Raw genomic sequence first — 15,744 nt, 5'->3', positions numbered from 1 at the left:
TGCCACCCTCACCAGTCAACACTAACCTGAGGTATGTGTACAAGTAGGGCTGGCGGACAGTCTGCAGGGGAGCCCAGATGATGAAGCCAAGAAGGGCAAAAGGCAGGGAGGTGAGGAGGAGGAGCAGGTAAAGGGGTGCAGAGATCAGGACACACAGGGTGAGAAAGGAGCAGGGGTCCTGGGATCGTTGGCGCTTCTCCAGCGAGGTGGCCACGCATGAGGCCAGGAGCCGGTCCAGGAGCCAGTAGCAGGGGAACACCAAGCTCCATGACAGGCCATCCAGGAAGTGCAGACAGGCACTGGAGTAAGGGGTGGTGTGGAGGACCATGTCTTTCCTTCTTTCTGTCTGTCTTTCTTCCTCTGTCACGTTCTCGTCACCTTGCACACTCTGTCCACACCCACATAAACTTTTTGAACAAGTACAAATCTGTTCCAAGCAGAAACATAAATAATAATTAAAACAACAAACCAGATTCAATTGTAGACCCTCCCCCCTCCTTGGAGAAGCTACACTACATGGTTTGTGTGATTTTTTTTTTTCAAAGGCAAGCTTGCTCAAGTCTCACTACCCCTCCGTCAGCAGTTACATCCTCTAGAAGAGGGGTAAATGAGCATAGAGTGGAGGTAGGGGGTTGCCATGGTGAGATCTTTTCCCTTGACGGCGGATCTATGACTGCGAGGACTCGAACAACCTTAGGAGGGGGCTGCCCTCAAACATCACCATTTCCTGAAGACCTGGAGTAAGTGAGCAGATTGGTAGAATGATATAGGAAGGAAACAGAGGAGTGAGAGAAGGAAGACAAAAGAGGCAGATTAGTGATTGACCCGCTCTGATGTAGGCATGCTGCCTATATCTTTCATGAATACAATTAAATCTTATTCAACTGACCAGAGATGAATTACATTACAATGGTTAATTGTAATATAATCAGAATTCATAATAATATCATGTAGTCCACTGAAACACAGACATCGCACAGACTGCTTAATACTTCCAACAAGTGTGGTGTATCAAAAAGGCCTTAAATTCTTATACGGAAGTTTTGCCACTTGGCAGCCATCTTTGCAACTCCCCAGGACAGTTATTATGGGTGAATAAGACCTGGGTTCTGTATAAATGGAGATCCACAATGGGACTTTCAGTGGCCACTGGGAATAAAAAAACAGCAACTATAATATCATTAAAGTTCGCTGACTTTGCCTCAAAATAAGGTTTAAAACGTTATCTGTACTCATGTTATACTTTTATACATTTCACTTACAATACAATACAATGGGCTTGATAGGATTTCATTTGGCTGTTGTAAAGAAGAAGAAGGGTAAATGTACTGCATTTATGTAGAGCTATTGTAGTCTTAAGAACAGTGCTTTATATTACAGTTTACAGTCATCCCTTCACACACATTCATCTAGTGCTGGTCTGCTACACTTCACTGCCTGCTCTATTAATACAGACGGATACAGATTGGCAAGTAAAAACAAGCTAAATTCAAATATACACTTAGTGCAGGAAGCCAAGATTTTTACTATGTGTTCGTGCTTTTTATACATTATGTTAAAATTCTAGCTTTCAGTTTTAATTAAAAACATGAATATAACCATCTTTATTATCACAAATAAATAACAGAATACTGTAAGTCTAGTAGGATTAAATGTTGCTTGCTTTGGACAAGCAAAAGAACTTCTTCCTTAAACTAGGTTTAAGCTTCTCAACAACCAAACAAAACAAAACAAAACATAAGGGTGTAAGGCTTCATTAATTAGCATTTAATGTTACATTGGAGTAAATAAAACAGGCGTAGATGTGTGTAGATAAATGTCAATAACTAAGCTATCTTAGCTTAGACCATACTGCATAAAGTTGATAATGATGTTGCCGAGTAAAGTAAACGCTATTCCCTTACATCCAAGAATTTATGCTGCCACCATGTTTTGATAATTAATGTCCCTTTTTAAAATAAGACACAGGCTTTGAAAAATACAGTAGTTGTTAAAAATTAATGGTAACCAAGAGCATGGCAATCAGTGTGACTATCGTGGACATCTTATTTTCTTCTTGCCCACAGATGACTTAACCAGAAATTATAGTCCTTTATTGATTTTCACCATCACAAGAGAATCAATTCCACCAGTATGAATAAATAATGAAGAGATTCATTCATTCATGTCACGACTAGGATTGACACAAATGCACAGAGAGAGGCTGACCTCACAGAGACCACCAGATCAATGGTTCAACAACCTCAAGCTTTTAAGCAAATTAAGTGTATCATCTACAGAATGACAAAACAACTCGATAATCTATTAAATGCCATAGCTGAAACTCACTATATTACATAAAGTGCTAACACCTGTTACATGCACATTGCATAGTGAAACATGCCATCGCACTGTTTCCTGTCACACTGTTGAGTAACTATGCTAAATGAACAGTTGTCAATTAAAATGAGAGATTGTCCTCCTCCATTTTGACTGCACATAGTGATACAGTGACCACACTGTCAAACAGGGGAAAGATGACACAAAGGCTGTCATATATTAACTGTTTTCCATAGCCTGTTTAAAAAAAAGAAATTTCGAGTAAGAAAAAAAAAAAACAGAACTGAAGACAACTGCGTGAGCCATTTGTCATAACAGTCTGCTTTTTTCTTCTATATGACTATATGTTCGACAGACTCATCCTCTGAATAGCGAATCTATGACAACAAAAATAACACTGTCTTCTCCATCCGAATAATTTTCTTCAGTACGGTCAAAACCTTTGCGTACTGTAATGATTTATGTAATTTAGCAATATGACTGACTTGCTGCCTGCTACTAACTGACATGTTGATGTCCTGGTTGACCATGCAGGCAAGAGATCAAGAGATGACCTGCGGACTCACCAGGCCAGAGTAGCATTATAGACAGACTATTTTGTTTCACTGTCTGACTGGCTTTTTGTCTTGATGTGTGATTGTCTGGCAGATTAGCCGACCCACTAACACATCTGTCATAACATAATTAATAATAAAGTGTGCACTGCTGTACTTCCTCATCCCACACCATTTAATCGCCGATGTCAGAAGTCGTGCGTGCTATATCGTCCTCCACTAGGTAAAACTGCCTGCATCATGACTAGTAATTCTCAGAAAATCAATAACTGTTGTTGTATGACTGGTGTAACTCCTGTCGGGAATGGAGCAGTGTGTGTGGTTTTGTGTGTGTGCTTTGTGTGCAAACGCGCAGGTTGTGATCTGTTTGTGGCAGCGCCCCGTGACAAAAGTATCAGTGTGTCTTTCGCCACGCTGTTGTGGAATGTAAGGGGTTGGTCCTAAGTGAAAGAGCGCTTCGGTCCTGGAGAAACAAAACATCTCTCCTGCTTCCCCAGTCCCGACTACGATCTGGACTCTGGACGCCGTGCAGGAAAAGACCTAAAAAGAACGTAAAGTTCACCAGAAAACAGTCAGTTCAAATCTGACTGGACTGATCCGTTTTGTTTTATTATACCAGACCAGCCAATGCTAAACCAAGGTGCTTGATATGCAAAGCAGCTGTCTGCAAAGCAGTGTGTGTGTGTGTCCAGTCTGCTCAAAGTCTCACTTTTCTCTTCTTGAGGTGGTTGTATATGTGCTGCTGATAGCTGTCTATGTGGAAAGCTGTTTAACAATCTTGTTATGCAGACATATGTCAGGACTATGTAGAAAAGTTGACAGTTATCTTTGCTATTCAGTCCTATCCTGCTGCAATGCTACTTGATGTATTGCTGTTGTCATTGTTTTTGATACTAGAGGCAAAATAAATAAAAATGTTTTTGGTTTGAGTCAGATATATAAAGATGTGTGGGTGTGTGTGCGTGTTAAATCCTGAACATTCTGGCCCTTGGCTTGCATGCGTGACATAATTTGGCCCTCGGGAAAGACTAGTTGGGGAACCCTGAAATAGACCAACAAGATGTTAATTTAGGCGAGCTGCTGGGTTACCTTTAGATGTAGCCAGACAGACTATTTTCCCCTGGTTGTCTCTGCGTTTGAGTCTTTGTTCTGCCCAAAAACATCACAGTACAATCTTGCCATGACAGACTCAGCGGGATAGTCCTCTCCATGCAGCTCTCCAGTCTCAGGGGAAGAGACTTTACGACCATGAGCAGTTGCTGACTCCTCTGCTCGGTGGAGTCCAAGAGCTTCATTGCAGAGAGGATGCCCTTCAAGCTGCAATGGCATACCAGCTCCATGACCTGACCGCCCAGTCACAAGAGGTGCTCGCCAGTCTCACCTCTCAGCCTTCCTCAGAGCCCGCCCCACCAGCTCAACCACAACCTGCTACACCGGAGCCTCAGCCAGTTTCTCGTCCTGAACCACTGGCTCCTAAGATCAAACGGTATCACGGCAATCCCTCCACCTGCCGCTCTTTTCTGACTCTCTTCTCCCTGACATTTGAGCTCCAGCCCCTGTCTTACCCACTGAACGATCCTGGGTGGCCTTTATAATTTACAATCTCATAGGGAGGGCACCTCAGCTGCAGCTGAGTGGAAGAAACAATCCTCCATTTGCCTCTCTGTAAAAGACTTTTCGGGAGCTCTGAGGAGGGTTTTTTGATCACCACACTCCAGGCAGAGAGACAACCCGAGGTCTGTTGGCACATGCCATTCGTTTCCGCACCCTGGTGGCTGACAGTGAAGTGAACTGAGCTCCCTGTCTGACACAGCCTTTCTGACGACATCAAAGATCAGTTGGCACCACTGGATTTACCGGTTGACTTTGATTCTCCTGTTGCCCTGACAATTAAGATCAACAACCAGCTCCACCGGAGGCCGTCACGCAAAGCGCCACCGTCTGACCTGCCTTCCGGTTTGGCGGGGATCGCAGAGGCTACAGCACCCCCTGTGCTTGGACGCACATATCTTTCTCCAGAGGAGCGGCAGTGCCGAATGAAGGAGGGGAGAGTCATCTACTGCGGACAGTTTGGGCACTTCTTGGCAGGTTCAATGAATGAATGACTGCTGCCTTACAAGATGCACACAAGGCGTTTGGCAAAGTCTGAATGAGGGAGTTTTGTATTTCACACGTGGCGGAATGGTCAGGGAATGGTCTTTTCCCATTTCATTTTCTTTAGTGGAGATGAACATGCAGTCATGAGGAGGGACAGAGCAGCAGCCACGAGAAGTGATCTGACAAGCGCGTCTCACAGACAGCCGCATGAGATGAAGACGGCCTAATAATATAGTTTCTGTCACGGATGTTTTGGATAATGATTATGGATAATATTAGTATAGTAACACAGTCATTATTTCCTTCAATCACTTCCATGAAAAATTATTAATTTCAGCAGAGTATTATATTTTAGATGTTATGTAGCTATAGGCTCTATTAATTAAACCCTGAGACACTTGAAGCACAGTCATTAATAACATAACTGAACAAAAATTAGAACATAAAAAAGTGATGACTAAACTTGAGTCCGGGCCCTATAAGCCACTCCCCTTAGGACGCCACACTATGACGTCATACACTTTCTCTCCGCACCCCTAACTCTGGCTGATTTGTTTTTGTGTACTTAGATGATATTCAGATTTTTTCCAAGGATGAGAAGGAGCATGCTCAGCACATTCGGCATGTTTTCCACCAGCTGTTGGAGAATCATTTATATGTCAAAGCGAAGAAGTGTGAATTTCACCAGCAAAGAGTGTCCTTCCTCGGATTCATTGTCTCACCAGGAAACATTGAGATGGATCCTGCCTAGGTTAGTGCAGATTGGCCTGTTCCCTCTGATCGCAAGCAGTTACAAAGAATTTGGGGGTTTGTGAACTTTTACAGACATTTTGTCATGAACTATAACTCTGTGGCTGCCCCTCTTCACACCATAACTTCTGTGGACCCCTCAAGCGGACGAAGCCTTCAAGTCCCTAAAACACGGTTTGCTTCTAAACCCGTCCTCACCTTGCCAGATCCCAAGCTCCAGTTCATTGTCGAGGTCGACGCTTTGGGAGTGGTGGTGGGTGCAGTCCACTCTCAGCGCTCCCCTTAAGACAACAGAGTTCATCCACGTGCTTTCTTTTCCAGAAAGTTTTCTCCAGCAGAGAGGAACTATGACGTCAGTTGAAGTGGATTGAATATGCTCACAACTCTCTGCCTGTTTCTGCTACAGGGCTTTCTCCTTTCCAGTGAACCGCTGTTCCCGGAACAAGCGGGTGAGGTTGCTGTGCCATCTGCTCAAGCAGTGCGCCGGTGCCACCTTACCTGGAAGAAGGCCCGGGCTGCACTACTCCAGGCGTCAGGCCGCTATAAGAGGGTAGTGGACAGACGTCGCACTCCAGCACCTCACTATTGTATGGGCTGTCCACTCAGGACATTCCCCTCCGGCCAGAGTCCCACAAGCTGGCGCCCAGGCTTATTGGCCCTTAAACCCATCTCAAAGATTGTCAACCCTGCAGCGGTCCAAATACACCTCCCCATGACGATGAAAGTGCATCCTACCTTCCACGTCTCCAAGGTTAAGCCTGCCAAGACCGGTCACAACACATGTTGGCTCTAGCAGTTGGCCGCGGAGCTCCGGCTTTTTAGGTAAGCATTTAAAAAAGTGCAGAAAAATATGTTTTTCGGTGGTCCCATCTGCAACCCTTGGGCTCTGACTTTCGCTACATCCACTTCTCCCGCAAAATCCGTAAAATGACAGCGCTGATCACAATCTCCATCAGGTAACATATTAACTATACATAAGTACCTCATACAACCTCACTTCAAAATCACTGAACTATCCCTTGAAGGTGTGCAATACTCTACTATATTCATAGCTATTTGACATACAATGGGTTTACAGGTCTTTTTTAAATCACTGAAAATAGGTTTGTGCTTCTTTCAAATGAGGTTGATGAGAATGAAGTTTGCTCGCTTGAAAACGAAAACAATGAGCTGAAATATGCTAAGATACGAGCAATACCGTTCACAGTACACACAGAGACATAAGCAAAAAATCTGGAACCTGTGCAGATGCGGTGACAGCGGCCCCCTGTCATATATCATATATCAGCTCCCTCGCATTTACAAATAAATAACTAACAAATGCATCTTTAGTGATGATCACACATTTTATGCAACTTTTAATTAAATATTACTAAAGAAAAGTGAGAGATAATTACAGAGCATCAATTTCTACATGGTTTATGCCCCAGACATGAGACAAAGGATGAAACATCTTTTCCGACCTTCAGACTCAGGAAGGACTTCTGATATCACCAATAAAAAGCAGGTGAAAAAAGTGTCACTGCTGATGCGTGTTGCAGCTGTTTTCACTCTTGATATTTAGTGCAAATCCCCTTTGAGTTTCAACTCCAGACAGTTGTTTCATACACTCATTTAGTCAGAGCTTTATGAGCCCAACTTTCTATCAGCAAGTTTACTCACATAATGTTAGCTAGCTAGCCACCACTAACATATATGTCTAGTAATGTTAGTCTTTCAAATTGCACTTAAAGAAAACATTTAGGCCTTCCCATGTTGGGGTGAAGGGTAGCTCATTATCCATTTGTGACTACCAAGTAAAATGTTGTTGGCTTGAGCATCTGATTCAGGCCGAAAAAAGTTATTAGCTGTTAGTCCCTGCTTTTCAATTCTAGTAACTTGTGACTATTAGAAATAACACAATATGATAAAATACAGTTAATTATATCAATATATGGCAAACCAACAACCATGTTCATGTGCAGTGTATTTTTTATGATCACACATTTAATATACCTTCATTTGAATTACTCTATTGCATTCTGAGAGATGCAGAAGGATAAACTAAGTCATTGTGAATATAATTTTTAACGCTAATGAATTCAGAGAGAGGGCTCTGTTTTACATTACTTGCTGGTGCCCAGCATGAATACAATAGAATAATGAGTGTTGCTTTAACCAAAGGGAAGTGTGGGAGTTTGTCTCCTGATAAGACAAAAACAGTAGCACTTCAAAATGACCTTTCCCTCAATTCCAAACATAATGGACAACATTTGTGTGTGTGTTTCCTCTGTAAGCGTATTTGAGTGTGTAAGATATCTGTGCATGTATATGTGTAAATGTTTTGTTTATTGTGTGAGGCATAAACCTTTGTAAACCTTTGTCTTTGTTCATGTGAGTTTGTTTGTCAGTTTATTGTTTTTTGATGGCTGCATGGATAATAACAGTAATCAATGCTATCTTTATGTTGTGTAGGAGATTGAATTGACCATTGAGTGACACACACACACACACACACACACACACACAAAAACACACACACACACACACACACACACACATGCACAAAAAACATATAATCAATGTCGAGGGAGTTGTAATAAGACAAATGTGGGAGAAACAACATGCCGCAGTGAACATCGGATCTACATTATCAGACTCTGCATTTAATATGTCTTTTAATTTTCCTTTGTCAGTCTTTGGCTCCTCCTTTATCTTACTCTTTTTTTTCCTTTCTTCCTATTCTATTTTAATTTCCTGTGTCTCTTTCCCTCACACAGTATACTCCAGTACATTCTGAAGGACCCACAGTTAATGCCACATACTGTACACACATGTGTACACACACACACCCACACACACACACACAGGAACAGAACATGCACACACACACACACACACACACACACACACATAGACATGCAAAGGCCAGTGACGTCACTGTTCTCAGCATGCTCCAGGGAGTGCTGTTGTCATGGTGACCCAGTCACATGCACTTAGTGACTGTACCAGTGTAGCTGCCTGTCAGTGTACAGAGAGCACATACAGGCACAGTTAGGACACAGCTGTGTCTCTCACATGAAGTGTTTACAGGGTATTTGTGTAATGTGGTGTGACACACACACACACACACACACACACAAGCACTGCTACAGTGAAGCATGTCAGGTGTTTAGTTCATATTTTATGGTCCAGAGAGGGGGGCTACTATATATTCAAAACTATACCCGACTGCTTTCTCTTTGAATTGTGGCTCTTGCTTCACATTTCCATCAACAAACAAAGCAATCTGGGCTGAAATCAGGCCTATGGGAACAGTGAAAATGAACGAGTCCCATGGCTTTTCAGCTGGATAAACTGTCAAATTACTCCTTATCAGCCGAAGCCTGCAGCTGATTACCCTCAATATTTCATAGCCGCATTATAGCACGTCTCAGGAGGACATCTATACATGGAGGTCAATATTGTGTAAATGTAACCATATCAGTAAAAAAAAAAACATCTTTTCAGACTTTCAGACAAAAAAAAACAAGTCTAAAGCTAAGCTGCTGCTCCTTGAGGCCATACTTAAGCACACTGGTACCGTGAAATGCTGACAGCATGCTAAGATGCTCACAATGACAATGTTAACATACTAGTGCATATCAGGTATAAAGTTCACCACATCAGTGCATCATGGTAGCATGCTAACATTTGCTATTTACAGTAATGTAGTACTTAACACAAATGACTGCGTTAGGTTGATGGGAACGTCAAATTAGTTTAGCAACTATTTAATCATAAGCTAAAGCGTGGACACAATAAAGTTTAACCTGATGGTGGCACAAGAGGAAAAGTCAGGGTTCCCCAAAACCATCAGAATTTATTCTCAAAGAACTGTCTTTCCCACAGACATTTCAGCATGCGGACTGGGAGAATAGGGGATAGAACCACGGAGCTTCTGGTTTGTCGACAACCTCTCTCTATTCTTCTCTGAACTATAAATAAAGCAGTTGGTGGCTATAAAGGCAAAGGCAATGGTTCACCAGTTTTTTCGGATTCATGCCTCTTAGGTAGACCATCCTAGAGCCATGCTCATCTCATCTTCAACTGCTTATCCGTGGTCGGGTCGCGGGGGCAGCAGCTTCAGTAGGGGGCCCCAAACTTCCCTTTCCCGGGCCACATTAACCAGGTCTGACTGGGGGATCCCGAGGCGTTCCCAGGCCAGTGTAGAGATATAATCTCTCCACCTAGTCCTGGGTCTACCCCGAGGTCTCTTCCCAGCTGGACGTGCCTGGAACACCTCCCAGGGGAGGCGCCCAGGGGGCATCCTTACCAGATGCCCGAACCACCTTAACTGGCTCCTTTCTACGCAAAGGAGCAGCGGCTCTACTCCGAGCTCCTCACGGATGACTGAGCTTATCACCCTTATCTCTAAGGGAGACCCCAGCCACCTTTCTAAGGAAACCCATTTCGGCCGCTTGTACTCGCGATCTCGTTTTTTCGGTCACGACCCATCCTTCATGACCATAGGTGAGGGTAGGAACAAAGATTGACCGGTAGATCGAGAGCTTTGCCTTCCGGCTCAGCTCCCTTTTTGTCACAACGGTGCGGCAAAGCGAGTGCAATACCGCCCCCGCTGCTCCAATTCTACGGCCAATCTCACGCTCCATTGTCCCCTCACTCGCAAACAAGACCCCGAGGTACTTAAACTCCTTTACTTGAGGTAAGGGCTCATTCCCTACCCAGAGTAGACAATCCACCGGTTTCCTGCTGAGAACCATGGCCTCAGATTTTGAGGTGCTGATTCTCATCCCAACCGCTCCACACTCGGCTGCGAACTGATCCAGTGAGTGCTGAAGATCACAGACCGATGGTGCCATCAGGACCACATCATCTGCAAAAAGCAGTGATGAGATCCCCAGGCCACCGAGCTGCAACCCCACCCCACCACGACTACGCCTCGATATCCTGTCCATGAATATCACAAACAGGATTGGTGACAAAGCGCACCCCTGGCGGAGACCAACCCCCACCGGGAACGAATCCGACTTACTGCCGAGAACCCGGACACAGCTATTGCTTTGAGTATACAGGGATTGGATGGCCCCAAGAAGTGACCCCCTCACCCCATACTCCCTCAGCACCTCCCACAGTATCTCCCGGGGGACCCGGTCATACGCCTTCTCCAAATCCACAAAGCACATGTAGACTGGATGGGCATACTCCCAGGCCCCCTCCAGGATCCTTGCAAGGGTAAAGAGCTGGTCCGTTGTTCCAGGTCCAGGACGGAATCCACATTGTTCCTCTTCAATCTGAGGTTCGACTATTGGCCGAACCCTCCTTTCCAGCACCTTGGAGTAGACTTTACCCGGGAGGCTGAGAAGTGTGATACCCCTGTAATTGGCACACACTCTCTGGTCCCCCTTTTTGAACAGGGGAACCACCACCCCGGTCTGCCACTCGTTTGGCACTGTACCCGACCTCCACGCAATGTTGCAGAGACGTGTCAACCAAGACAGCCCCTCCACACCCAAAGCTTTCAACATTTCTGGGCGGATCTCATCAACCCCTGGGGCTTTGCCACTGTGAAGTTGTTTGACTACCACAGTGACCTCCGCCAGGGAAATTGACGATGATCCTCCATCAGCCTCCAGCTCTGCCTCTACCATAGAGGGCGTGTTAGTCGGATTCAGGAGTTCCTCAAAATGCTCCTTCCACCGCCCGATTACCTCCTCAGTTGAGGTCAACAGTGTCCCATCCTTACTGTACACAGCGTGGATGGTTCCCCGTTTCCCCCTCCTGAGATGTCGAATGGTTTTCCAGAAGCATCTTGGTGCCGACCTAAAGTCCTTCTCAATGACTTCTCCGAACTTCTCCCACATCCGCTGTTTTGCCTCTGACATGGCAGAGGCTGCAGCCCTTCGGGCCCGTCGGTACCTTGCAACTGCTTCCGGAGTCCTCTGGGGTAACATATCCCTAAATGACTCCTTCTTCAGTTGGACAGCTTCCCTGACCACCGGTGTCCACCACGGAGTTCGAGGGTTACCGCCCCTTGAGGCACCTAAGACCTTGAGACCACAGCTCACCGCCGCAGCTTCAGCAATGGAAGCTTTGAACATTTCCCACTCGGGTTCAATGCCCCCAACCTCCACAGGAATGCCAGAAAAGCTCCACTGGAGGTGTGAGTTGAAAATCTCCTGGATGGGGGCCTCCTCCAGACGTTCCCAGTTCACCCGCACTACACGTTTGGGCTTACCAGGTCTATCCAGAGTCTTCCCCCACCCCCGGATCCAACTCACCACCAGATGATGATCAGTTGACAGCTCCGCCCCTCTCTTCACCCGAGTGTCCAAAACATGCGGCCTCAGATCAGATGAAACGATCACAAAATCGATCATCGACCTTTGGCCTAGGGTGCTCTGGTACCATGTACACTTATGAGCATCCTTATGTTCGAACATGGTGTTCATTATAGACAAGCCATGGCTAGCACAGAAGTCTAATAACAAACAACCACTTGGGTTCCGATCAGGGAGGCCGTTCTTCCCAATCACGCCTCTCCAGGTGTCTCCATCATTGCCCACGTGGGCGTTGAAGTCTCCCAGCAGAACAACGGAGTCCCCTACTGGGGTCCTTTGCAGGACTCCATTCAGGGTCTCCAAAAAGGCCGAATACTCTGAACTCCTGTTTGGTGCATATGCACAAACAACAGTCAGAGTTTTCCCCCCCACCACCCGAAGGCGTAGGGAGGCGACCCTTTTGTCCACCGGGGTAAACTCCAACACAGCGGCGCTCAGCCGGGGGTTTGTGAGTATCCCCACACCCGCCCGTCGCCTCTCCCCCTGGGCAACTCCAGAGAAAAAAAGAGTCCAACCCCTATCCAGGAGTACAGTTCCAGAACCGAAACTGTGCATAGAGGTAAGCCCCACCAGATCCAACTGGTAGCGCTCCACCTCCCGCACAAGCTCCGGCTCCTTCCCCCACAGAGATGTGACGTTCCACGTCCCCAGAGCCAGCTTCTGCAGCCCAGGTCCGGTTCGTCGAGGTCCCCGACCTCCACTGCCACCCGTGTGGCAGCGCACCCGACACCAGCGGTTCTTCCTATGAGTGGTGGGCCCACAGGATGGAGAGGAGGTAGGTGCCACGTAGCTTTTTCGGGCTGTGCCCGGCCGGGCTCCGTGGCAAACCCGGCCACTAGGCGCTCGCCGACGAGCCCACCGCCTGGGCCTAGCTCCAGACGGGGGCCCCGGGCTTCCTCTGGGCTGGGTCCCTTTTCCTCTTCCTCTGTTGTCCATGGTGTCTTTGCAGCCATGCTGCAGTTGCAAAAAACCCCCCAGAACAGACAGTACATTACATCAGTCAGTAGACAGTAACAATAGAAACACAAGAAACATATGAATTGTAGTTTAAGTGATTGCATAGACATACTTTGTAAACTAACTTCCCAGAGACAAGCTGTTTTCTCAGCAAGACTCTGCAAATACTATATTCCTATCATTAATAATATATTATTTTTTCTAGTTTTCACTGTACCGTAACCCACTTACACATGTGCCTCTAGCTATCCATCAACACAGCAAAAATGACAACTACCAGGAGTTGGTGCAAACTGTTCTATTTGCAACTATTTTCAGCAAATGAGGGGCCGTGGTCTGAATTTCCACTCTTTGTTGCCAGCATCTCCTTCATTCAGCAAGTATCTTGAGCTATCAAGAGATCACACCCTTCTCCTCCTCCGCCGCCTCTCTGTCTCCTTTGTCTGTGTAATTGTGGTTGCATGATTTGGTTAGTGGTAGCATATAATACCATCACTATGAGACACAATGTAATCAGTGTGGTCATTCGATCAGATCAGGACCTCCTGCCACCTGCTCTTGAGCAACATTGCTTCTTTCATAACAAATGGGATGAGGATGACTCAAGGAGGGAACAAGTGATGAGATAGTAGATAGATTGATCAATTATTTTAAAACTCTGCTGCATGTCTGAAACTTCAACTTCTTGCATTTTAAAAGCTATGTCCATAAAATAAGATGAGAGTGTCAGTCAGAAGACTTTTCTGGCCATTAACACCATGAAATTCATTGAAGTTTAATTGCAGCATACTCTAGCTTTAGCTAAAAGCATCAAACATCCAAAAATCTGAATTATGCTTTTTAGTGTGCTGTAACATTAACTATTTGTCCAGTTTGGAGTAAATCGCACTGCGATGGTCCTTTAACTTAGTGACATTAAAGCCTTGATTCTAGCCAGAAAATTGGAACTGCAATTAATGATAATTGATAGTTCGCAAAATTCCCCATATAAACAATTATGTTAGTTGCCTAACCTAAACCCAGAAAATTGAGATTGCAGTGCATCTTCTCTCTCTCTCTCTCCTACATTCTCACACACACACACACACTAATAGGCATCACAATTACATACATAAATCGTGTATATGTATTTTAAATATGAATGTACAGGCCGTGCATCGTCTTCATCTTTTCACTTTGGCGACGTCTTGCTTTGACTTGCTAGTTAAGCAACAGCAGGACATCTCAGCCTTCTCTCTCTGGTGATTCTATTTCTTCTTATTCTTATCAAAAATATTTGAATTATAATGAGAATAAATATAGAGAGGGTTATGTTCGCTGTTATTTTTACGGACTGGTTTAAGCGGTTTTGTAGTTTTGTACAGGCACAAGACAAATCTGTGATTTTTGCCACTAAAATTATATAATAAGAGCAGAGCTGCGTATCACAAAACAAACATTTGCAAATCATTCAAACAAGGCAATTCAAACTTTTTACCTAAGAGTATTAATACAAAGTGTAAAATAAACATATTTAAATTACATTATGGGATTGTCCAACGACCAGCGTTTTTGTTACGTCATACTACTCTGACAAGACATATTACCAGTGCAATCCAAGTAGTATCCAAAAGAGTTTTTTTTATTTTGCTGATGAGTTCACTATTAAGTACATTAATTCTCTAGACACTGAGTAGGGGGTATTGAATGAGTGGGTGATTTTGGACAGAACCACTGTCTTTGTCCCTGTCTCCTCCCTTTGTCTTTGTCAGTTCATCTGTTGTGCGCTCCTTTTCATCTCTGCTGTTCACGTTCCCCATTTTCATCTCCGGGTTCCTTTTGTTTCTGGTCTTGTTCTTCCCCTGTGTTGTTTTTTTTACATTTGGAATTTTGGGCTTTTAGTTTACCTACCAATCATTCTGCTCATTCTACTTTGACTGTAGGCCTGCCTTTTTGATTATCAAATTCACCTATCCTCGCTACCTGCCTTGCTCTTATATCCTGCTCATTCAAACCTAACAACATGCTATATAAAGCAGTAGCTGATTTGCCACATCATTAGTTATAGCCATAAAAACAAAAGACAAATAAACTCATTCAGTGGGTCAATATTTTTTGTGAAGCTGTCCAATACACCCTGCCCTGTGCACTGGGGGCATGCTTGGAAAGAGGGTGGGATCAGAATAAACATATTAATCTATATTATAAGTGGGCGTGTTAAGAGGTATCACAATCATGACCATTCACTACGTTCATCACCTTTGAATAAAGGACTGTCCCTGTCATTGATGTCTGGAATACAGGAGCTCTGATATACTGCCAGGAGCCAATCATATTTCATGTAATTTACAACCTTTTCACCAATTTATTAATCATACAATGATCTATGACTATCTGCTTTTAAAAACTACTGTTAGGCTACTGTATATGTACAGTGAAGATAGGATTGTTCATCTTGCATTTCTTACTTTAATTTCATTTTTCATTTTGTTTTACATAAGGAAATCTGTAGAAGAAATTGTCTCCTGGCTCCCTCTTCATATTGCAACATAAATGCGATCTTGATTAGGCCTGTCACAATAATAAGATTATTGACTTATCATATGATACATGAAAATGAACTCTATCATTTTAATTGATCATAATTATTATTGATCATTGCCAGTCGCGCTGCTTCCAATCTCTCATCTGCTCTGTGTTGGAGGCGCAGTTCACTCACTGCTAGATAACATTTATCTCAGCAGGGACACAAATAACCTCGAAAGAAA

General features: G+C 44.4%; 1 protein-coding gene across 4 annotated transcripts in view; it reads right to left on the bottom strand.

The window, feature by feature from the left end:
• smpd3 (sphingomyelin phosphodiesterase 3) overlaps window positions 1–15,744 on the bottom strand; it is a 78,900-nt gene that overhangs the window by 45,940 nt on the left and 17,216 nt on the right. The window contains exons 1-2 of one of the 4 annotated variants that reach the window (XM_035642819.2): window positions 3,963–9,792; window positions 27–735 (exon numbers count right to left, since the gene is read on the bottom strand). In XM_035642819.2, the coding sequence (XP_035498712.1) occupies window positions 27–328 (302 nt within the window). In that variant the 5' untranslated portion in view covers window positions 329–735; window positions 3,963–9,792. Of the gene's footprint in view, window positions 1–26; window positions 736–3,962; window positions 9,793–15,744 lie in introns of those variants that run through there. The other 3 variants (XM_035642817.2, XM_035642815.2, XM_035642816.2) reach the window with 3 other exon arrangements.

The sequence above is a fragment of the Scophthalmus maximus genome, chromosome 7 (assembly GCF_022379125.1).
Source record: "Scophthalmus maximus strain ysfricsl-2021 chromosome 7, ASM2237912v1, whole genome shotgun sequence".
Lineage (NCBI taxonomy): Eukaryota > Metazoa > Chordata > Actinopteri > Pleuronectiformes > Scophthalmidae > Scophthalmus > Scophthalmus maximus.
Note: the sequence above shows the minus strand (reverse complement) of the source record. Positions and strands in the feature narration are given on the sequence as shown.